The sequence below is a fragment of the Phasianus colchicus genome, chromosome 2 (assembly GCF_987193195.1).
Source record: "Phasianus colchicus chromosome 2, bPhaCol1.hap1.1, whole genome shotgun sequence".
Taxonomy (NCBI): domain Eukaryota; kingdom Metazoa; phylum Chordata; class Aves; order Galliformes; family Phasianidae; genus Phasianus; species Phasianus colchicus.
In genome coordinates this window covers 45,389,902-45,412,324 of record NC_143437.1, presented here as the reverse complement: position 1 = coordinate 45,412,324, position 22,423 = coordinate 45,389,902, and the positions used below count along the sequence as shown (strand labels likewise).

General features: G+C 42.0%; 3 protein-coding genes and 1 non-coding gene across 4 annotated transcripts; 2 read left to right on the top strand and 2 right to left on the bottom strand.

Moving 5' to 3' along the window:
• The first annotated feature begins 1,624 nt into the window (after positions 1 to 1,624).
• Positions 1,625 to 11,322, top strand: ACAT2 (acetyl-CoA acetyltransferase 2). The gene is made up of 10 exons (XM_031612518.2): positions 1,625 to 1,885; positions 3,186 to 3,747; positions 3,851 to 3,985; positions 4,871 to 5,052; positions 5,992 to 6,109; positions 6,872 to 7,015; positions 7,977 to 8,099; positions 8,390 to 8,544; positions 10,385 to 10,495; positions 11,013 to 11,322. Exons 2-10 carry the CDS (start codon positions 3,699 to 3,701, stop codon positions 11,178 to 11,180), a joined length of 1,185 nt encoding a protein of 394 aa, XP_031468378.2. The 5' UTR covers positions 1,625 to 1,885; positions 3,186 to 3,698; the 3' UTR covers positions 11,181 to 11,322.
• Positions 11,323 to 11,358: 36 nt separating this feature from the next.
• On the bottom strand, positions 11,359 to 19,154 carry TCP1 (t-complex 1). Its single transcript, XM_031612499.2, has 12 exons — positions 18,972 to 19,154; positions 17,942 to 18,027; positions 17,123 to 17,251; positions 16,534 to 16,631; positions 16,130 to 16,240; positions 15,317 to 15,498; positions 14,572 to 14,698; positions 14,061 to 14,236; positions 13,297 to 13,420; positions 12,316 to 12,508; positions 11,878 to 12,041; positions 11,359 to 11,656 (listed from the first exon to the last, which is right to left on the bottom strand). Exons 1-12 carry the CDS (start codon positions 19,042 to 19,044, stop codon positions 11,443 to 11,445), a joined length of 1,677 nt encoding a protein of 558 aa, XP_031468359.1. The 5' UTR covers positions 19,045 to 19,154; the 3' UTR covers positions 11,359 to 11,442.
• On the bottom strand, positions 18,352 to 18,488 carry LOC116243291 (small nucleolar RNA SNORA29). Its single transcript, XR_004169933.1, has one exon. It is a non-coding gene; the product is annotated as a small nucleolar RNA SNORA29 (small nucleolar RNA).
• Positions 19,155 to 19,744: 590 nt separating the features above from the next.
• On the top strand, positions 19,745 to 22,299 carry MRPL18 (mitochondrial ribosomal protein L18). The gene is made up of 4 exons (XM_031612537.2): positions 19,745 to 19,927; positions 20,518 to 20,698; positions 21,642 to 21,876; positions 22,092 to 22,299. Exons 1-4 carry the CDS (start codon positions 19,864 to 19,866, stop codon positions 22,161 to 22,163), a joined length of 552 nt encoding a protein of 183 aa, XP_031468397.1. The 5' UTR covers positions 19,745 to 19,863; the 3' UTR covers positions 22,164 to 22,299.
• Positions 22,300 to 22,423: the final 124 nt, after the last annotated feature.

Sequence of the window (22,423 nt, the reverse complement as noted above, 5' to 3'; positions counted from 1 at the left end):
CAACTAATCATATTGGAATTTGAGACTTAGGCGTGTTAGAAAATGTAAATCTAATTTTCACTAGGAAAACAGTCTCTTCTTTGAAATATAACTTATATGCTGGACCTATCCATAGACAACTCAGTGTCAGTTCTCTAATGAGTAAGCCCAGAAAGAGAATATTCTTTCTAGACCTCAAAAAGGGCTTCAAGATGCTAAAGATGCTCAGCAAGTCTGAATGTCCTGTATTATCCCAGTACAACGCCAAAGTATGTGGAGAGAGGAAAAGCTTTCTGAGATCTTCCCAAATCAGAAAAAGATTTGGGAAAATCAGATCTTCATGAAATAGTGCTAGTTGTCAAGTGAACTGATCTATTTTTTAAGGAGCAAAAAACCATGACGTTGCTGTCTTTTTGTCTATAAAAAAACTGTCTTTTTGCTGAAACCAACAAAAGAACAAACCCTACTCCCTAGCAGGAATAAAAGTAATTTCAAATACAGGTCAAGCACAGAGTATATGCCTCTTTACTCAGATGATAGCTAAGGGCCTTACAAGTATCGAGTATTATGAAGTGCCATATAATTATTGTGGCAGTGTTTGACTCTTAGCTTTGAAGATGCTCGTTTTAATGCACATTGTACTAAAATAGTCAAGCGTGTTTCATGCTGCTGGGAAAGAGTAATTAAAAAAAAAAAAAATACAGAAAAGCAGGATACCCTTATCATTGTTAGTAACAAAAGCCCTAAATGTTGGCCAATTATTTTACCTCAAATTTTAATACCATGAACATCATATACTACTGCAAATATACATTTTCATAAAGTACAGATCTGTACCATTTGTTAGGAGATTTTAAGCACTAGAAATCTTTGTGTTAAAGTTGTAAAATGAAGAGTTTTTTTTTGAAATTTATAGAATTATTTCCTGCCCCAATTTTTTAATTTAAATTCACAGTTGCTTGCACTTTTTTTTTTTTTTCTTTTTGCTTTTTGGCCTACAGAAAATGTAACTTAGTTTTTGTGAAACTCATATCCTCAGCAAAGTTAGTTTTCTAAATGTTCACTGACCACGTGTCAGACTTATAGTAAAAAGTGTTATTTTGTAACAATTATATCTGCATAGGCTAAATTTAGAGAGCATTTTTTAGCAGAGTATATTAGTGAACACTGAAATTTTTTACGTTTTAACCTATTCCTAATAAGACTGAACTACCCAATACCAAAAGGAACTGCCAACTTTGAGTATTTTCAGTGTTTCACACAAAGCACAAGTCCATTTCGTTGTGTTCACAGGAAGATAAACTTTGCACAACATAGTCTTACTTCTTGAATGACAGCTAGTAAATTCACTATTCTGAAGTGATGTCCTAATTCTTACTGACTGAATGTCACACAGCCTAGATTTCCACGAAATGTGAAAACATACCAACATCGGGCAGTAGGTTGTTATTGGATATTATGCTGCTCATTAACTACACTGAATTCAAAGCTCAGCTGCTTATTAATGCTTAGTCATCTTTTTTGTTATTGTTGTTTAAATAACTTTAGTCTGTACCATACAGATTATTGTCTGTATAATTTGTTTTTGTGCAATTGCTATGTTGTTGGGTTTTGTTGGTTGGTTGGTTGGTTTTTTCCTTTAAGCATTTGTTTATTGCATTTGAATCTCAATCCTGGGTATTATGTCCAAGCAGAGTTAAATAGGATGGCGGAAGACAAACAGAAAAAAAAACAAACAGGATATCACTTACGGATTTCAGGTTGGCCCATTATTACAGCCTGGTCTCCCACTCCTCCTGAGTTGGAAAACAGTTCTGCTGTTTGTGGTTGAGAACAAAATTGAAGCAGATCAGCTGTCAAGAAATCACTAGGCCTCCAAATTCAAACTCCTTCTGTCTAATAGCAGGTAAAGATCAAGTATGGGAGAAAAGGGGCTGAATCCATATTTTATGTTTTATTCAGTATTTATGCTGATACTTGCAAAGCTTTAAATGCAAAGGAATCCTGTAAGGCTCACTGTAGCTGTATTAGTGTATTTGGACTTTGTACACCTGCTGACATTTAATGTTAATCTGAGGTCATCTTACATTGTTGATTTTCTGTTTGCATTGATGACCTCAAATTGTAATCAGCCAAATATTGCATGAAGAATGACGTTACTGGCATATGGGACAGCTGATAAACTAGGTATCTTAGTGCTGCCTTTGTACATCAATATTAGTCATTCTGTACTAAATGTGTATTCTTTACCCAGCACATTATGTTTTTGCCTAGCTGTAAGCTGGACATTTTGTCCAGAAGGATACCATGAGAAATAGCATCAAAAGCTTTGCTGAAATCCTACAGGTTTACATCAGCTGGCTTCCCACGGTCAACTAACTTTAATTATCATAGTCTCCTTTTATGATAAAGTTACCCACCTAGTTATATGTATGAAGACGGAAAAAAGTCTAGAGGGCAAGGTACATCAGAAGTGGTGAGGTCCCTTGGTTTGCACAGCTCCGAGCAGAGGAGTTGAGGGGAGCCCTCATGGCGGCTGCAGCCCCTCACGGGGAGCGGAGGGGCAGCGCTGAGCTCTGCTCCCTGTGACAGAGTGCCAAGGGAACGGCATGGAGCTGTGTCAGGGAAGGAAAGGGTGGGCATTAGGAACAAGTTCTGCACCAGAGGTGGTCGGGCCCTGGAAAGGGCTGCCTAAGGCAGTGGTTGCAGCCCCAAGCTGCCAGAGTTCAAGGGGCTTTTGGATAACCTTCAGACAGAGCGTTTGAATTTTGGGTGGTTCTGTGTGGAGCCAGGAGTTGGACTTGATGATTTTGTGGGTCCCTTTCAACTCAGGATATTCTATGATTCAATGATTCTAACTAGGTGGGGTATTTTAAAAAGTCCTTTTTGTTGTCCCCCACATTATTGGCCAGCTCCATACAGTGCAGCTCTCTGTAGTCTTCTCATGCTGTTGTCCTCCCATGTCACCCCACCTTGCGTCAGGTGGCCACGTATTTTATTTTTCCACCTAAGCTTGAGGAGATCCCTGCTCAGCCAAGCCAACCTTCTGCCCCACCTGCACGATCTCTAACATTTTGGAACTGCCTATTCCTGTGCTCTTAGGAGGTGGCGTTTGAAAGGTTACCGGCGCTGATGGATCCCAAAGCCTTCAAAAGCAGTTTCCCAGGGCACCTTGCTAACCAGTTCCCTGCTCTCCCCACACCCAGGTTAAACGTTGGTGAGTTCTATCACCAAAGACTTCCAGCTCGGCTACTTGATGGTGGTCCCTTTGGCCAAGATGGCTGCCGACAGTCTTCACCCACAGGACCCTCCCTGCTTACGAACAACAACTAATCCAGAAGGACACGTTCCTCATCAGCTCCCTCAGTGTCTGTACCAGAGGTTACCATCTGTGTCCTTACGCTGGAAGCTGCTCTGCAAAGGAACGGCCGTGACTCAGCACGGGAAGGAATAAGGACTGAAAAGCTCAGCTACGAAACAGGCCGTTGTTTTCAGCCCACCCGTTCTTTTTTTCTTAGACCTCCGCTGCCTTCGCTGGGCGGCGATGTCGGCTCCTCCCTCCAGCGGGGCCCGGCCCCCACCGCCTCCCGCTCGCGGTTCGCCTCGCCTGACAGCAGGCGAGGGGCGGTGCCGGCAACACGCGAGGGGCGGCCCCGGTCCCGGCTCCGTGCAGGCTCTCGCCGACGCTCGCAGCCTCCGAGCGAGCCGTGAGCGCCGCCATGAGCGCCGACCCCATTGTGTTCGTCGCGGCCGTCCGGACCGCCATCGGTGAGGGGCCGGGCGACGGGTGCCCCTCCGGGGCCGGGTGCCCGCAGGGCGCGGTTCTGCCGGGGCTGCGGGCGGTGACGGCTCTCCCCTCTTTCCTCGCCAGGTTCCTTCAACGGCGCGCTGTCCGCGCTGCCCGCTCACGAGCTGGGCGCCGCCGTCATCCGCGAGGCGCTGCGGCGGGCCGGGCTGAGCCCCGAGGAGGTGTCGGAGGTGGTGCTGGGCCAGGTGCTAACCGCAGGTAGGGCACGGCTGCTCCCGCTCTCACCTCGGGCGTCGCTTCTCGTGGATGCGACGGTGTGGGTGGCAACGGCTCCGCCGCTGCGGGACAAAGGCGGCCCGGGACCCACCTGCAGCATTCCCTGCTTGCTTGCGGATGGGTCTCTTTATGTGGTGGAGCTGCAGCGGGCAGGAAGTTGGTCGTTTAGGTGCGGTTGCCTGCTCTTTGTGGGGTGATGTTTAAGCAGGAGGATCACCGGGCAGGTTGTGGTTTAAACTAGAGGAAGAAAATAAAGGAAATAGATAGTTTAACATCACGTTTAAAGGCTGATTTGGATTTCTGTATGTTATTAGCACGCTGCATGGTGCACTCTCTTTATCCGTTCCTTTGCTTACAAAAGAGCTGGAGTCACTTCGGCCTGGAGGATGTGCAGATGAAGAACATTGTAGCTGAACGTAGCACTCCTATTTTCTACATCGAAGTTGAAAGCAAGAATGGAAGCTTTTGTGACTGACCTTGCATAAATGTAATTTGGTTTTCAAGGGAGTTTATAGGAAAAGCTGTCTATTCATTACATGCAGAAGACGTTTGAAAGAAACCCTTCAGCTAGCAGCAGTTAAAATGAATACATGTCTTATACATGTACAACAGGTTGGTGCTGATTTGACGTTGAATAATTGGTGCTTCATCTCACACACAGTCAGAAGCAGGGTTGCAAATATAAAATATCAGTAGTAAATGGCCAATTAAATGAGGCAGGTAACTGAGCTGCAGAAGCTTTATCTACCAACTAATAGTAGGAGCAAGCTCAGCATTTGGGGGGAATTGGAGTACAATCATAGAAAGTGGCAAGACCCATGTTTCATTTAAAGAGTGTGCCAGGACAACTCCTGTCTGTTCTCACAGGTGCTGGCCAGAACCCAGCGCGGCAGGCGAGTGTTGGAGCAGGAATCCCATACTCAGTGCCGGCATGGAGCTGTCAGATGATCTGTGGGTCTGGCCTGAAGGCTGTCTGTCTGGGGGCACAGTCCATAATGACGGGAGACTCCAGTATTGTGGTCGCAGGAGGCATGGAAAGCATGAGCAAGGTAAAGCAAGAGATTTCACTCTCGTTTTCTGGCTTACTGAGGACAGCAGTAAGTGATGTTGAAACCAGGTGTTCCAAGGTTAATGCTTTGAAGGCGGTTTCTGCACTTGAAAGTGAAGTTACGAATGCAAAAAAGGACTTGGTAGCTTTTCTTTTATTTAATAATATTGTAGTTACTGAAAAGATGCCATGCAAACAAACACTACATTTAAAATTCTATTTTAATTGCCATCTAGCCCTGTAGTGATGAATTATTTGCTTCCAACAGCTGGCAATGAGAGAGGGTGTCTATGATGTGAGAGGCTCAAAGAATGAATAACTGGAAATGTTATTCTTGTACAGACTAATCAGTCAATAAGTAATTTGAGCTAGGGAAGGAAGCAAAGTGCTTTCATTTTAAGGTGTTCAGCCCAAGGCTGTGTCATGGACTGGTGCTTGGAAAGCGATCTAATGCAAAGGTCCACTGCCTATCTAGTGCTAAGGGTGATGTTGGTGCTTCCTGGTAGCAGGGTACAATGGGAAACATTTCAAGGGACACACAGGCTGTCTTGCCCCACAGTACTGTGTGATTCTGTCTGTGCTGAGAAAACATTTGCTGCTTGGTGATCTGCTGCCTGGGAAATGCACAGGTCAAGCATCACGTCTTGGAAGGAGAGACAGAGCAGGCAGCTGGGGATCCCCATGTTTTAACTGGCCAAGGACCCTAATTTACCCCTTATTTCTTGTTCTATCCTGCAGTGTGAGAAAAGGACTTAAGGTGGGTGGTTTTGGGGGCAGGAGGGGTATGTGTATAAGGGAGACTGTGAGAAGGAAAGGTGAGCTGGGATTGCTACCTGTAGTCCCAAGGTGGGAATCTGTCTCTGTCTGTCCTGCTGTCTTGGCTACATTGCATACCACTGATAGAAACAATCTTAACTCCTTCTGAAATACCTTCCTGCAGGCTCCTCATGTGATTCACATGCGAGCTGGTGTGAAAATGGGAGAGGCTTCCTTGCAGGATACTATAATCCGGGATGGCCTTACAGATGCTTTTTATCAGTATCATATGGGTATAACTGGTAAGTGGTGACAGTTCTGTAACTCAAATAGTTAAATGGGAAGGTGAGAGGAGAATTCACTCTTAGTAAATTTCAAAAATCTGTTTTAGTTAAAAAATTCCAAGCTATCCTTAAGTTGTAGTCATGAAAAAGAGAACAAACCCTAATACTGATAAGTCTTGAGGACGTTTCTTGCTTTGCAAGTAAAACAACCTTTTTTTTTTTTTTTCCATCGGAGCTAATAAAATGTTGGCCTGGAAGAGTACATATTCAGACTCCCTGGCTTATGCCTGTTGGCACCTAATTTCACTGCACGTCTTTTGCTTCTGAACAATTTAAATTAACTTTGGGAAAAGTATCCAAATCAATTCCTAACTGAAGCATTCAGCTGCACAGATTTACGGTGGGGAGGAATTAGGTGAAATGTACTGTGGATGCATGTAGTTTTGCAACCTTAGGTTATTGCATCCTGGATGGCGTAGTCAGCTAACTGCTTGTTGAGAGATCTGATCTGATCCAGATAAGCAATTAGAAAAGCTTGTTGGCATTTGTATTTAGCTAGATTTACCACCTGGGAGGAGATCCTGCACAGAAATGTACACCCACAAAATGAAATATAGCAGAGAATCATGAGCAACCAAAACAAGAAATTAAAGTGAAAGCTGCTCAATGAGTTTAGCTGCTCACTACAGCAAACATTAATGACTACCTGTGTGCTTTCAACTTTAAAACTTACAGCTGTGGGAGGTACTGTCAGTAATTTGCATTTTATTCTAATTTCAGCTGAAAATGTGGCCAATCAGTGGCAAGTTAGCAGAGGGGAACAAGACCAACTTGCTTTACAGTCACAAAACAGGACAGAGGCAGCACAGAAAGCTGGCTATTTTGTAAAAGAAATTGTTCCTGTTCTTGTACCTTCCAAAAAAGGTAGGTGTTAAATGGATAACTACAGCTGATTTTAAAGAAAAAAACATTTTCTACTATGTCTCTTCTGATCAATGGTTTTCCAGTTATGCAGCCTGTTATACAAGTGGTTCCACAAGTCTGTAACCCATTGCTCTGTTTTCTAGTTTCCAGCCCTTCTTTTCTGAAATAAGAGAGAAATGATGCAAATGTGGAATACCCAAATGTAGCTCTATGCAAATACTACTATCTATTTTATTGGAGAAGTAATTACAATCCAGGCCCATGTCATGCTTAATATAGGTTCTCAACTTTGGATGCTGTATTAAAATCAGTATTTTCATGTTGTTAGACAAAACTTAAATCAGTCACGTTGATATGGAAAGTCTTTACCACCTAGTAAAATACACAGTAAATAATAGTTAGAATTACTGGTTAATTAACTAAGTGCAGTTACAGACATTAGGTATGTTTCTCTTTAGGTTTGCTTAGGATTTAAGCAGGCCTCTTATGGCACATGAGCCAAAGGTCTAATAGGGCGATTCCCCCAGCTCTTCTGTGATGAGAATGCAAAACCTGAAGTTTTCAGGGAGAAATGGTGAATCAGCTGAGTAACTCCTGTGAGAAAAGTTCTGACATTAAGGCTTCAGGACTTTCTTGAAACCAGCTTAGATACTATTTCATGTTACTTGACTGTTCTTTCCAATGATATCCCTACAATAGCCTTCTTCTTGGAAGAGAAGCAGTTCTATTAGGAAGAGCCAGAACAATGTATGCTTTTGTACAGCTAGACAGTATTTTGCTTGTTAGCATTCATTTCATGAAACCCAGCTGCCTGTCCTGCCAGAAACAGCTGGAGGGAGCTTTAATGTGCACTCATTTGTTGGTAAAGGGGAATATGCTATAAATTCCCAATCACCCTGTTGGTTCTGTCAGCTCTGTGTTTAAGGTGTGTGTACTGTGAGCCTAACACTCTGCTTTGCAGGTCCTATAGAAGTTAAAACAGATGAATACCCTCGACATGGGAGCAACTTGGAAGCAATGGCAAAGTTAAAGCCCTGTTTTCTGACCGATGGAACTGGGACTGTAACAGCTGCTAATGCTTCAGGTCAGTCAGGCTAAAACTGAAATGAAAAACTATAATGGCTGTGTGTAGCTCAAGGAAGGCATGGAAGAGGTGTAGCTACTGTGTGGTCACTACTAGATGTGCTGTAAAGGAAGTGGCAGTGTTTGACAATTATACGTAGAACTCAAATGTAAGTGTGGAGAAAGACTTTTTTCCTGAGATGTCTTTTATTTGCTTGCTTTCTGTGAAGTAACACAAGTATTTGGACAACAATAGCAATGCTTGATTGCAGTTACCCAGCAAACATACAGCAGTTGTTTGTCATTCTGCAGGTTTAAATGATGGAGCTGCAGCTGTGATTCTAATGAAGAAATCTGAAGCTGCTAGGAGAGGTCTTATGCCTATGGCCCGGATCGTATCTTGGGCTCAGACGGGTATAGATCCATCTATAATGGGAGTAGGGCCCATTTCAGCAATAAGGAAAGCTGTAAGTAATTGCTTATCTGTCTATCCATTACTAAAAAGAACTTGTAGTCTCTTCATTTTCTAGAGATGCCTACTCATTGAAAAATAATTTATAGATGTAAGTATAGCATTTGGAACATAATGCAGTCAAGTTTATAGGCCTCCTTGATCACCTAGGAGCATTAAGATCAAATTTATTGGAAGCGTATACTGACCTAATTTGGAGATGAATTGGTTCTGCCACAACATAGTTCTGATTCTTTGTCTGGCCAGGTTAATGTTCATACCATTGCCTAGTTGTGTTTGCAGTACTACGTGCTGAAAGGACGAGCAGTGAGTGCGTCTGCTTTAGCGAATATGATTATGCCCTTTGTGCTTTGCTTTGTCCTGCAGAAGTGCTGCTCTGTGAAAGCTCAATTTCCTTTCAGATGAAACTAATCAAGAAGGTGCTTTCCAGAACCACATCTGATGTGCTCGAGCCAGTATTGCCTCTACTGAGAACACCTTGTGTCCAGTCCCCTGAGTGCTTCTATTATGAGAACCTCCTGTGGCACCATGCTGCTTGCTAATACAGATGTAGCCCATGGCAACCCTAGCTGATTATTTGCTCAAACTGCTATTGAAGTCAAGCATGAGGAGAGCTCTCCTACAGCTGATAAGGATATATCTGCCTTAGTATTCTTTTCTAGTGTTATTTATGCTGTGCGACCTTAGTTTGTTAGTCTTTGAAACGTCCTGGTAATGCAGAAGCATAGTCTGGTCACATAGCCTCTGTAGCTTTTAATGGGAAAGTGATGGTCATAAAGCTGAAGCATTTTTTAATCTGACGTGTTCTTCTAAATCAGTGCCATAAATGCTGTTTCTATTGTACACACGATAGACATTCTTATTTTAAACTGTAGGATAGACAACCACAGACAAGTACTTCATTAAACCTAAAATTCTATAGGTACTCTGAAAAAGGGCACTTCTTAATATGAACTTTGTAATAACTTGTGTTACCAAATACTTCATACCCTCCCAATGTGTTTGCATCAGAACTTAGTACCAGTTTGTCTGCAGAGTGACTAAGCCATGCTTTTTAGTGTTGCAATGTAGTAATTCTTAAATATACCACTTTCTCAGGAGGTTGGTTCTTTTACAGTGTGTATCTAGTACAAAGGGGCACTCATCCTTGACTCAGGAGAGATGTGTCAGTCTGGTTGCAAAACATCATTGCTGCAAATGATTCTGCTGATAAAGCATTACTGTTAGAAACAGCCGGTGGAAGTAAATATTTAAATACATGAACATGCCTGAGCCTATACCTAAGCAGGCAATTACACCACAAGTTTCTCGTGTGAAAGCATTAATCAAACTGTCTTCTAAAGTGGCACCATGAAAGCTTTGAGTAGCAGCTTCTCAATAAAGGCAGGAGAGCAGAGCTATTACCCCTGGCACCCATCACTAATGGTCATTTCAGGAATGAAACACCTGTACTCAAAAACTGTATTAAGCATTCAGAATCTCTAATGAAATCAGATTTGTTTGTAAAAACTTGCTTTTAATCAGCTAAAACCTACATTTGAAAATGTTATTTGTTCTGCTAAGGGCACCATGTGCAGTTTGACTCCCTGCAATTGTTAACAGCACCAATAGCTGTGAAACATTAACCTGGATGTTATACCAACAGTGAGCGTGTTGGGAATTTTTTTTTTTTTGCTGACACCATATGATGTCAGTTGTCCTCAAGAGAACCACAGCTATGAAAAAAACTTTTTTTCCTTCAGCTTTTTAATAGTGGTGAATTTGTATCACTGATACAGGTCTCATTAACAGCTTCCTCAGATGCTTCTAATAAAATTTCTGTTTTGCTCTCTCAGATTGACAAAGCCGGCTGGACTCTGGACCAAGTTGACTTGTTTGAAATTAATGAAGCCTTTGCATCGCTATCAATTGCAATAGGAAGAGAATTGAAAGTAAATCCAGAAAAGGTAATGAATGTATGAGGTCTTGTTTCCTTGATTCTATTTGGATTGTATTCAGAGCTGAAATGGAGCATCCCTATTACTATAGGCAATACCACATTAGGCATTTCCTTCAGCTACTCAGTTGTAGGCCTGCTTTGCTAGCAGACAAATTGTTTCCTACTAGACCAGGCTACAGCTTTCTTCTGGTAGATGCGTACACAACTCTATGTAACTAAGCCTGAAATATATTTGTCAGTTTTCTTCCAGGAATGGTGAGAATTGCAGTTACTACTCTCTCTTCCTTAAATTCACCCTAGCTACACCATCATTAATAGCTGTAGCAAATAAAGATAGGTGACTAGATGGGCTCCTTAGGGAAGAAATGCTAATTTGTAACAGCTTTTACATACAGGATCTGTTTTCCTTGAAGTGTATGTAGCACATTAGCTTAGTCACTATACCCAGTGATGTCACTGATGTCAAAACTCCAGCAAGCCAAATGACTTCTAAACCTGACCTCGTGTTCTTTCCTTCCCCTCAGATCAACACCCAAGGTGGAGCTATTGCTCTTGGCCACCCACTGGGTGCCTCTGGTTGCCGCATCCTTGTGACTCTGCTACATGCACTGGAACGAACAGGTGGAAAATGTGGTGTTGCTGCTCTCTGCATAGGAGGAGGAATGGGAATAGCTATGTGCATTGAGAGATGAATAACTGCCTTCGAGTTTACTCACAACCTTCTAATCATGCATGTTTTTGTTTTCCCCACTGTTAACAGAGGCTTAGTACAATGCTTTTCGTGCTCCTTCATCACTGCCTTGTCAATTAAGATTAATGGTTACTACACAGTAATTTTTGCTTCTGAAAATAAATTTTTCCACAAAAAAATAGCAGCATTCAACCACTTGTTTTATTAACATTTCAGTTACAAGAGTGGGAAGTGTAAGTTGGATAAACATAAATAAAGCCTAATTATTCTTCAAGTGCTCCAGAATGAACTGCATCTTCATAGCACCCTCTATCCTCTTTAGGTTCAGGGTGCAGTTTGATAAGATCATCAATTCGAAGAATAGTAATTGCAGCTTCTGTTGCAAACTTCAGGCTCTTAGTTTTGACCATGGTTGGTTCAAAGACACCAGCTTGCTTATTATCACGAGGCTTTCCATTGACCAAGTCAAGACCGATCCTGGAAAGAACAACTATCATCAGAGGGAGAGGTAGGAAAAGTAGAAATAAATTTGGAGTATATCATTTCATTAATACTAGGTCCTGGTGATACATACATAGAACTGAAGACAGAGGGAGAAGAATTCAGTGATAACCTGCATGTTTTTGCAGGCAAATTTTGGCTCCCTGAACTGCCAGAACAATTTCCCATCCGACTCACCCACCCCAGGGGATACTTGCCATTTCAGATTTTTGCGATCAGGATTAACTTGAGCCTCATTATGGAATGCTCTTAACTTCGCAACAAGATCTGTGGCATCTTGAGCAGCATTTACTGCCAATGTATTTGGAATTATTAAGAGGGATCTTGCAAATTCTGCTATTGCAAGTTGTTCACGTGATCCCTAAAAAGAGAACGAAGTTTTAGAAGTTACTGTTCTTGATGGAATTAGAAAGAAGCACAGCCAGAATTAAGACAATTGGTCAAACCACGCAGAACATCTTTCACATTTAGTCTAATTATCAGGAAAAGTAATTCATGTCTTCTGTTTGAAAGAAGCATCTTATGATTCTGTGAAGTGATTATGCTTTCAAGAACCATGGAGCTGACTTCTGGTAGAATAAAGAAAATTCATACTGTCCTAACAAAGCACTGTTACTTATATGTGTAAGACTTACCATACTTGTTGCATAATTTTCAAGATATATTGAAAGTGCTGCCTCTACAGCACCACCACCTGGAACAACAGACTTGGATTCCAATACTCTTTTAACAACACAGAGAGCATCATGTATAGATCGTTCCATTTCATCACACATGAAGTCATTAGCTCCTCGTAAAATGATTGATGCTGAAGTACGAGCCTTTGTGCTGTGGAATAAAGGAAGCAGAAGACAGCTTCATTGAAAAAGAAATACAAGTTACAATTCCTCTTGCTAAACATTTTTCTTACAAAAACAAGTTCAGTGGAGCAAGATTTTTTTCAGCATTTGGAAGTTCTATTTTACTACTGTTATGCTTTCCTGCAGGGTATGTGTATTGTGACATAGTAAGTCAGTATTTAGTTTCAATTCTAGTAGGTAAGAACCTATACTGAGATGCAGTCTTTTAGAGAAAGATACACAAAAAACAGACGCTTCCATCAATGAAGTATTTTTGGTGTCAGGACAGTTGTGGAATAGGAAGGAGAGTACAGAAGAAAGCAGAGCTCTCTTCTGCATAGCCATTAAGTGAGATCATGACTGCCAGCAGTACAGTAAATGCAGTCATACAATTGCTTAAGTGCCACACAGTCACTGAATATTCTATTCCCTCAGAAACAGCTACAAAAAGAGACAGAAGTTGGACACTGAGATCAGAAGTGAAGTCAGTAGGCAAGTATGTTCTTGTTAAAGAAACTATGACAAACCACATTTTAAGTACAGCCTATCTAGCAACCTGATTGATACATCATGTTTGATATAACAGTTGTCCAGCCCCAACAGACAAGATGAAATACTGTTACTTTCATCTCTCATTTGCAGTGGACTTGTATACTCTTTCCCATGCGTATAACTACTCATGCCACTGAGATAGCATGGAAGCAAATAAATGGGATTTTATCTCACATCCAAGAGAAAACCATGCACAAAAATGAATACTCTAAAGGGTGTCCTTACTTCTTGATTAAGATCAGTTCATCATCACAGATTCTCTCTTGAATCACCTCTTCTGCCTGTCCCAGCATTAATGCCTCAAAGCTCTCCTCACCTTCAAGGTTTGCAAGGGTTGAACATATGGTCGCTTTAAAAAACAAACAAGATGTGAAATGAGTATTCAGTTCCAATACATCCTTTACCAACTTCCCAGAAGCAGCACACGGACAGAACATCAGAAACATAAATACAAGCAGAATGAGCAAAATTAATTAACAGCACTTCAGTAGCAAAGGTTAATTTTCACACAGCAGTGAGATTTTCTGCAGTTTGTCATCAGAGATGCTGGTTTTGCTCCATTTTTACAGCACTTATTTTTCTTAGAACCAGAAATTCCCCTGCTTTACCATAATGAAAATACTTTCTTAAACATTTAAGAACTGACAGAAAATATGCACAGGGCCAGATTTTTCTGTAGTTGTTGTTTAACTATGCATTAAATGCTGCAGCAATTCTTCATTTGTCTTGAACTATCTATACAGAGTACTTTTCCCCAGCATAAAGCAGCATTTATTTTTCCACACTGTAAACCTTCCTCGGGCAATCCCTTCAACCATCTACTCTGATGGAACACTCACTTAAAAGGAACAGTAAAGTTAAAAGAAAACAAGAGCGGTTCATCTTTCTTCATCCTCTCTCTCCTTGCATGGCCTACATGCTAAGAAGCCATACTCCAAAGATTAGTTAGAGCAGTTTTTATTTGAAAAAGCATCTTCATACACACATACCTCCCGATGCCTTAGCAATCCGTTTAAGATCCTTCTTTACAACTCTTCGTACTGCCATGGCACCAGCATCAACAAAATATTTCAGACACATGTCATCAATACCTCCAGTGGTTAGAATAACATTGGCACCCGTAGCCAAAATCTTCTGGATCCTTTCTTTTGTAATATCTGATTCTCTGCAAGGACAACGTAAAAAATTACAAACACATTTAGAAGTTTGCAATTAAGTTCCATTAACCAATGTCTTGCAATCTTCATGCAGAGCTCTGCAAGAAGGAACCACTGCACAAACTTATGTGGATTTCTTTGAAGGGACTTAGTACTAAGTTCCACCTTCAGAAATAAAGACTTTTTTTTTCCACAATTAATATTTGTTATTTGTTGGGAGACATCAGCTTTCTAAACACTTCTGTCTCTTGTATTCAGTCAAAATTACATCAAGCCCACCAGAACTGATGAGATTAAATCATCCACTGCAACTCCACTGGCTGTTAGTCAACCTTCCACACACCTTTGCCTTATCTGGTCCAACTTCTCTGGGTCCGTGATAACAACCTGAACACCAAGTTTCATTTTTGCTTTCTGCAGGCTGAAGTCAAGGCACGCAATCTTTGCATTAACTATTCTCTTTGTCATACCTGAGGATAGAGAAGGGAAGAAGGAAAAAGGCTGCTGTCAAACTGAGTTAACAGATTCTCAAGTTCACATTAGAAAATAATGCTGCTTTTACGTTTCAGGTATCTTTTCAATTTGTTTTTTCAATCTCCAGTCCTGTCCGAGTATGAAAAAATACTAAGAGACTTCAATGACAGAAATACAAGTCCCTAGTATAACTTCTGTTTCCTTTCAACGGATCCCTATACTGAGAATATGAACATCCACAAGAACTAACCCATCAGTCTCACATACTTTTAAGTTACTTAATCACGAGACAACTCTATTAAACTTAACATCTCTAAAAACTGACACTGACTCTCAAAAAGGGAGGTACTTGTATTCTCAAAGACTGCAGTGTTACCATGTCAATACCCAGCAAAATAAACAGTTACAAATATTTTGAGTACCCTACTAGCTCACAAACCCTAGTCTAGAAACTATTATGAAGAGCTAAGATTTATTGCTTTTTTTCTTATTTTATCATTCTAGAACTGAAAAACCAGAAGTTCCACAACTAGTGCAGTCAGTAGGAAGATCCATGCAGAAAGAATGAGAGTACCAAATTCACACAAAAGCTCTATGAAACAGTGTTTTCTTACCCTGTGAGCCCACTACACAGTTCAGGGCGTAACCATTCACAAGAATGCTCTCTTTTTGGCTGCGACCATGTGCCTTCAAAACATTAACAGAGTTGATCGGATACCGGGCTTGCCCCTTCTGGTCTGTATATTTAACTGCCATTGCAGCATCCACCACCATATTTGCAAAGAAATCACCATCACTAAAATGCTGTTAAGGTTAAAACTGAAATGAAAACTACTGTTATCCTTAAGGAATGGAGAAAGAAAAAAAAGCAAAGTTTCTTGTATAAAATATTTTTTAACATTTTTTTTTTAGAAGAATGAGTAACTCGAAGTTGAAATAGTGAGAAGCAAATTGGGACAGGCTAGTGCAAAGCTTGTTTTGATCCTCCTTTTTGTTCTCTAACAGAAAAAACATCTGTCTTATGATCAGAGTATGCATCCTCCTATTAGCACAAAGATCAAGAATACAGGTTTTTCTGTGACTATCAAGTAAAACCCAACCTTCTTTCCTGCAGTTTCACTCCCCTAGATACCTGACTTCTGAATTTTTCCATTCACGCAGTTTTTTTTGCATAGACATGCACTGCAAGGAAAAAAAAAAAAACAAAACACATATCTATTATAGTGTCCTTATACAGATCTAAATACTTTGGAAAGGTCTGAACATGCTTTCCCATGGCAGATAACAATACCAGTGAGATGTTTTTTGCATCCTTGTTACGAATGGGAGAATACTTCATCTATCATTTTACCGCTGCTGTAAAGGAAACTAGCCTAACTGATCAAGCTCTCCAAACACGTAAATAACTGAAACAAGTTAAAGGATACATTCCTATAATTTTCGAGGACATGGATGTTTTAGCAGCATTAATTAGGCATTCCCTGCCTAACTCGTCTGTGTTAATAATAAGGTTTTCATTGATGTAGCGAACTGCTTCCCTGTAGAATAAACACAAAATACCAATAAAAAATGCCACCCTTACATAAGACAAAAATCTCATGCCCTCAGCCCTGCTAAATGTTACACAGAAGTTAAATCAATTATTCTTCTCGGACAGTAAAATGATGTTTTTATGTGACAGTATACAAATACAGAATTAAAACTACAGTGAAACCGGCATATCCATTTCACACAAAAAAATCTTCATTAATGCAGCTAAAAAAACAGAAATAAACAAAAAGCATGCACTAAGTGTACTTAGAAAATGCAATATACTTCAACAGTTTATTACTTGCAAGCAAGTCGGTATCCACCAATAATGGAGGTAGGATGGATCTTCTGTTTGACAAGCTCGTCAGCATTTTTTAGAAGTTCTGCAGCAATGATTACCTGTTTGAAATACAAACACCAAATATACCTATTTCATACAACCAAAACAACTGCTTGCTACCATACAGCAAAGAAATAGAATCCCCAATGGTTCAATGTCTGCTCAGCAGAAACAACACCTTAAACCGTATTTTCTGACCTTGGAGAAAAAGCCATCTAATTTTAAACACAGAAGTTTTCAATTGCCTGAAACTTTTTTACAACACTGACCATTCTTACCAGTTAGCCTTAGGCATTTTACTTCCCAATCGTTAGAAAGAATGTCAATTCAGAAACTATCCTTGACTTCAACAAAGCAAAAAAAAAAAAAAAAGTGAATAAACAGCAAGGAGTGAATTCCATACCAGAATACCAACTGCATATGGAAATAAGCACCTATGAAACATAACACACAACGCTGATTTTGTTCTTCTGCAATCCACTTTAAAAAAAAACCTGAGACCATGAAACACTGACATTTGTTGCATCTGCCTACAAAACTTTTTGCGTACCACTGAGGTTGTCCCATCACCAACTTCTTTGTCTTGTAGGTCTGCCAGCTCACAGAGGACTTTTGCAGCAGGATGCTCAACTTCCAGCAGTTTCAGAATGGTTGCACCATCATTAGTAATGGTCACATCCTAGTTTTCAGAAATCGAATATTAGTACAAAATATATGTCTATTGTTTTTCCTGTCACATTCTGCAATATTAACGAAACAACATTAATTTTTCTTTGTAAATTTTCATGAAATGGCTATTTATACCAAATGCTTATTGCTTCTATGTAACCAAGCGACCCACTGTTATCAGGGAGAATCAGCACCTCATTTTCATCAGAAACACCTATTAGATACAAAATGTTTTGCACATATCATGCCAACAGCAGTGAATCATTTCCAATTTAGTATTTTATTATGGTCTTCTACCAGGAAAACTTCAAATAATTTTAAATGCAAAATACGGAACTTAAAATTGGTAGAAAGTTATCTGAAATACTTTTACATTATATCTCACAGGGAAGAGATCATACAAGTCAACACCAGCCCGACTTTAGCATTTCATACTCATTCAAGTTCAAGTAATTTTTTCAAGTAGTGATTTTTACACAGGGAAAAAGGTCAACTGTAAAACAGAAGCTATTGATGTAAGTGATACAGCACGAACCACCTGAATATATTATTTTTCTGAAATGCTCCTCCTCCCACTCCCTCTCCACACAACACGAAAACAGGTACATGAACATGAGACCAAGGAAGTATGCTAGGTGGAAGCACTTCTACAAGAATAAAAAACTTCTTAGCATTTTCCATTTAGATAAAGCTTACTTACCCCAATGTCATCCACCAACATCTTATCCAAGCCAACTGGCCCCAGGGAACTTTTCACAATGTTGGCAATAGCGGATGCAGCAGTAACTGCGTAAGCGAAAAGAAAAAAAAGATTTTAAAAACCAAAAAGCATGAGAAACCTGTGCTTCAGAAACTTTAAATAAACTAACTCAGGAGCACGTTTCAGTCTGGTTTGCGGGTATTAAGCAGTATGAAATAAAGCAGCGTGTACCAAGGTAGATACAGACCCGTGCTACAACCACATAACGTAAGACATATAGCAACTAATAACGTATCTTTTTGCCTCAATTAGGTCTGTAACCAACACAAAATATTTCAAGTCATGAAAATCAAAGTGAGGGGCCTCCACGCACTTAAATGATAACGGAGCATCTAACGTAGCAGCTTGTGCAGGTGATGTTCTGCCAACTTCATGTAGGAAAAAGATACAATCAACCTTTTCCTTCAGACCGTGGCAAGTTTTTCCTCTATCCCACAAGCATAGCCACTTCCTCTGGAGATTGAAAAAGTGGTAGTATAATGGGAAACGCTGCAACGCAGGCCCTCACTCTGAGTTTCCAACACCGTAACTACTGCCCTTTAGCGCAGCTTTTTGAAAGAAGCTGCCATTATCGAGCATCTCAGCCAGATTACGGCAATCTGGATCTTAAGCGTACATCACAACCACACAACCCTCACAATCACCAGAAGGCGCCTCCTCATCTTCTTTTCTCGTTCATCTCCTCAGAAATGCAGACAATCCCGGGACGCGCAGCCTTCCCGCGTGCCATTTGTGACAAACGTAATTCGGACGGGGCCCTCTTCCCCAGCAGCCACCTCCCCACCCGGCACCCCGCAGGCCCTACGAGTTGGGGGCGGTCCCCACCCACCCTAGCCCGCAGCCGCCCGCCCTCACGACCGAGCCGACGCGGCGGCAGGCCCGGGGCGGGGAAGCACATGGCTGCGCCATGTTACCTCCTCCGCGCTCCCTCCCCGCTTAGCGGGCTCCGCCGGCAGCACGCGGCCGTTACCGTTCTGCGTGCGGATGGTGTCGCCGCTGGTCCGCTCGCCGAACACAGCCAGGGGCCCCTCCATCGCCGCCATCTTCCCGCCGGGCCGCGGCGCGAGAAGTAGACACGGCGCCGAGCCGCAGAATGGCCAACGGGCCGCTATGGAATGCCGGGAACTCCGCCCGACACAGGCGCGGGCAGGCCGGGCGCTGAAGGGGCGGGGCCACGGCCGCCCGCCCAATCCGGGGGCGCGGTGCAGCCCGGTCTCGAACCGTGATTGGTCTTTGCCGTTGAACAAAGCCACTGAACCGAATGAGAGGCGGCAGCGCTTCTAGGAGGTTCTAGAAACTGGGGTGGCGCACGGCTGCTTTGCGCATGCGCGCTGACTGGCTGTTGGGAGGGAGGGTTCGCTGGTCCGGGCGGAGCTTATAGGACCTGGGGAGATCTGTTTGTGGCTGTACCGTGCTGCTCTGTCCTGACGGTGACTGGAAAAGGGCCCAGATCTAACGCCGGTTTTGTCGCGTGGCATTTCCGCACTTTTGCTTGTGGTGTTACAACGTGTTACTTCGCTTTTTAAGGGAATTAATTATTCTCCTAGCCGCAAAACCAAGATTTGTATTGCCTCAGGCCCTACTTTCCTTTCTGGCCAAAGAGAAAGGCCGGTACTCAAAGCCACTCCACCTCCCGGGATAACGTCCATTATCGCGCCGCCCTCACGCTGCCCATCTGGAAAATGCGTGCTATCCGCGCGCAGCAGCCCGCCCGCTGCTCCCACGTGACACAACCCTCGGGCGGAAGTGCCCCCCGGCTTCCGGAGGGAGGTGCCGGCCTCACCCAACATGGCGGCGCCCAGGGGTCTCTGAGCGCCCGGGAGGTGACTGTCGCCTGAGGTCGTGGCGGGCGCCGGCTCTCCATGGCGCTGGGCAGTCGCGGCTGCACGTTGCTGGCGGCTGGCCGGCTCCGGGCGCGTGGAGCGGGTAAGGTCGATTGCTCTGCCACTCTCCAAACCGGCCTTCTCCAGTAGGAGGCGTCGCGACCCCTGTGCTGCCAGGTCGGGTGTCTCGGTGCGGCTGCCGGTAACGGCGGCTGTGGGATGGGATGGGGCGGGGGCTGGCAAGCGGGGCCTTAGCCCGCTGGAGGGGTTTCCGCTGCCGTTTTGGAAGTAGCCTAGCAGAGCGAGTTTGCAGGCCTAAGGTGATAGCATGATTGGTGATGATCAGGTAGGTGGGATAAAAGGGCTTTAACTTATTTGGTAGTGCAGTTCTTGGTTCCTTGTGTCAGTATTTCTTAGTGACTTAATTATAGAAATCTTGTAATTATTCTCCAATTTGTGTTATATGTACGCATCTTAAAACATAGTTGAAGTTACACATACCTTCAGTTTTTAGCTTACCCTCCATCTCATAAGTTGAAGAAAGAGGCTGAGGTCTGATAACCCATTATTTTGTATTTGACCTACTGCTCGTGTTATATATAATTCCTAACTTTTTAAAAAAATTTGTATGTTTGTTTTTTCCCTTCTGTCTTTTTTTTTGTCTTTTTTCTTTTTTTCCTGCTTTCCTTTAAGGTTTCCGTTATGCATCAACTACAGCTGACCTGAAATCTGAGAGTGAAATAGACACAAGGGAGAATGAGGTTGTTTCCCCAGAGTTCACTAACAGGAACCCTCGGAACCTTGAGCAGCTGGCACTTGCTAGGAAGGAACGTGGCTGGGAGACAACATGGCCAAAGCGTGAATTCTGGCATAGGTGAGTCAGAAGACCACTAGGAGAGGTGAAGATCCAAAATAAATAAGAATTAAAAATATATATACTATGTAGAATTTCCATAAAATGTACTTTTTGGGTTATTGAATGAATTAACCCTTCAGCTGTTCTTAATTGACAGATACCTTTTATGTTCAGAGAGCAATAGATTATCATCACATGAAAGGTACCGTATCTTTAAGATAGTGATATTGATTAAACAACTGCAGTTTAACTTAGGATTGTGATAGTCTTGTGCTGACCATGCATCACTGTCTTACTTGAGGTACTTGATTGTTTTTTTTATTTTGTAAGAAAATGTTGATTGCTTGCCTTGTGGAAAACTGGGGAATCAATGAGATTGTTTTGTTTTTGAGAGAAGAACTATGCACAGTTCATTCATATCTGGAAATCTGATTTTTTTTCCTGATAGAGCAATAGAAAATATTGTGCTGTTAATAGACTCTAGGGGTTAATGCTTAGCAATGCTCCTTGGCCACTTGCAAATCCTGACAAGTTGCTCCCAGTTGTATAGCACTAGACTTTAAGAGGCTATATGATAAACCTAGAGTTGCTTTTCAGTTGGAGCAGTTCCCTCACATAGACAGCAGTATAGCATCATACAGTTAGATATACAGTGCTTGTTTTTGGGGTGAATGCGTTTGAAGCACTATAGGGCCAGGCACGTGATTGCTGAAAAGTCACTCTTGGAACTCTTGGAGTCTCTTTAACTGGTAAAAGGAGTCCTATTATATGTCCAAATAAAGTAAGAAATAAAGCATGCCAAGTTAATAAAAGCAATATTAAGAAATCATTATATTAATAGTTCCAGTGCACTCAGTGTTATCTCATAAAGCAAATAACTTCATTTACCGTATATCAGTGTGTTCTCTCTTTAGATGTGGGGAAGACATGATAGTGCATGTTGCATTTTTCCCTCACCCAGGTTACGGCTGGAGCGGACGCAGCATTATGTAGAAGCCTTTGTGGAGCGCAGTAATGGCAATGTTGTGTTATCTGCCTCTACTCGAGAGTGGGCTATAAAGAGACACCTGTACAGTCCTAAGGGTGTTACAGCCTGCAGAAACCTTGGCCGTGTTATGGCACAGCGCTGTTTGGAAGCGGGAATCAACTTTGTGAACTTTAAAGCTGTTATTCCTTGGGAATATCGTTGTGATTCGGCAAGTACCTTAAACTTGATTTGCCTTTTTTTTTTTCTTCCCCCTTTCTAAACACTGATTTATGTTCTTGCACCATTAGTTTCCTTATGTGGCTTGAGTGTTTCTATTTGCAACAGTCCAAAGGGTAACCTTGACAAGCTACACGCTCTGTGTCCACAGTAATGTTTGGGTGCTGACTGCTTTCTCTCTGTTCACATCTCTGTCTTTCCAACAAGATCCAGGCATTTGAAAAAGCGATGACGGAGGGTGGTGTTGTTCTGCGAGAGCCATGGAGAATCTACCAATAAAATGGAGACCACTGGGACAACTTCCAGGGAACAGCACTCGCTTCCTAAGTGTGGGTCCAGCCACAGCGAGGAACTGGAAATGGAAGGAGTTGGAACATGGTGGAAAATGGCATCTACTAATAAAATATTTATAAATAAATAAAGTGTTGAATTCCTGATCATGAAATTTCCAACACTTTTCTTCTCAAACTGGAATGACGTCACCGTACATCTGATTTAGCAAAAAGTTTAGAACGGTAACAGTACTTCGTGAAAAAGAA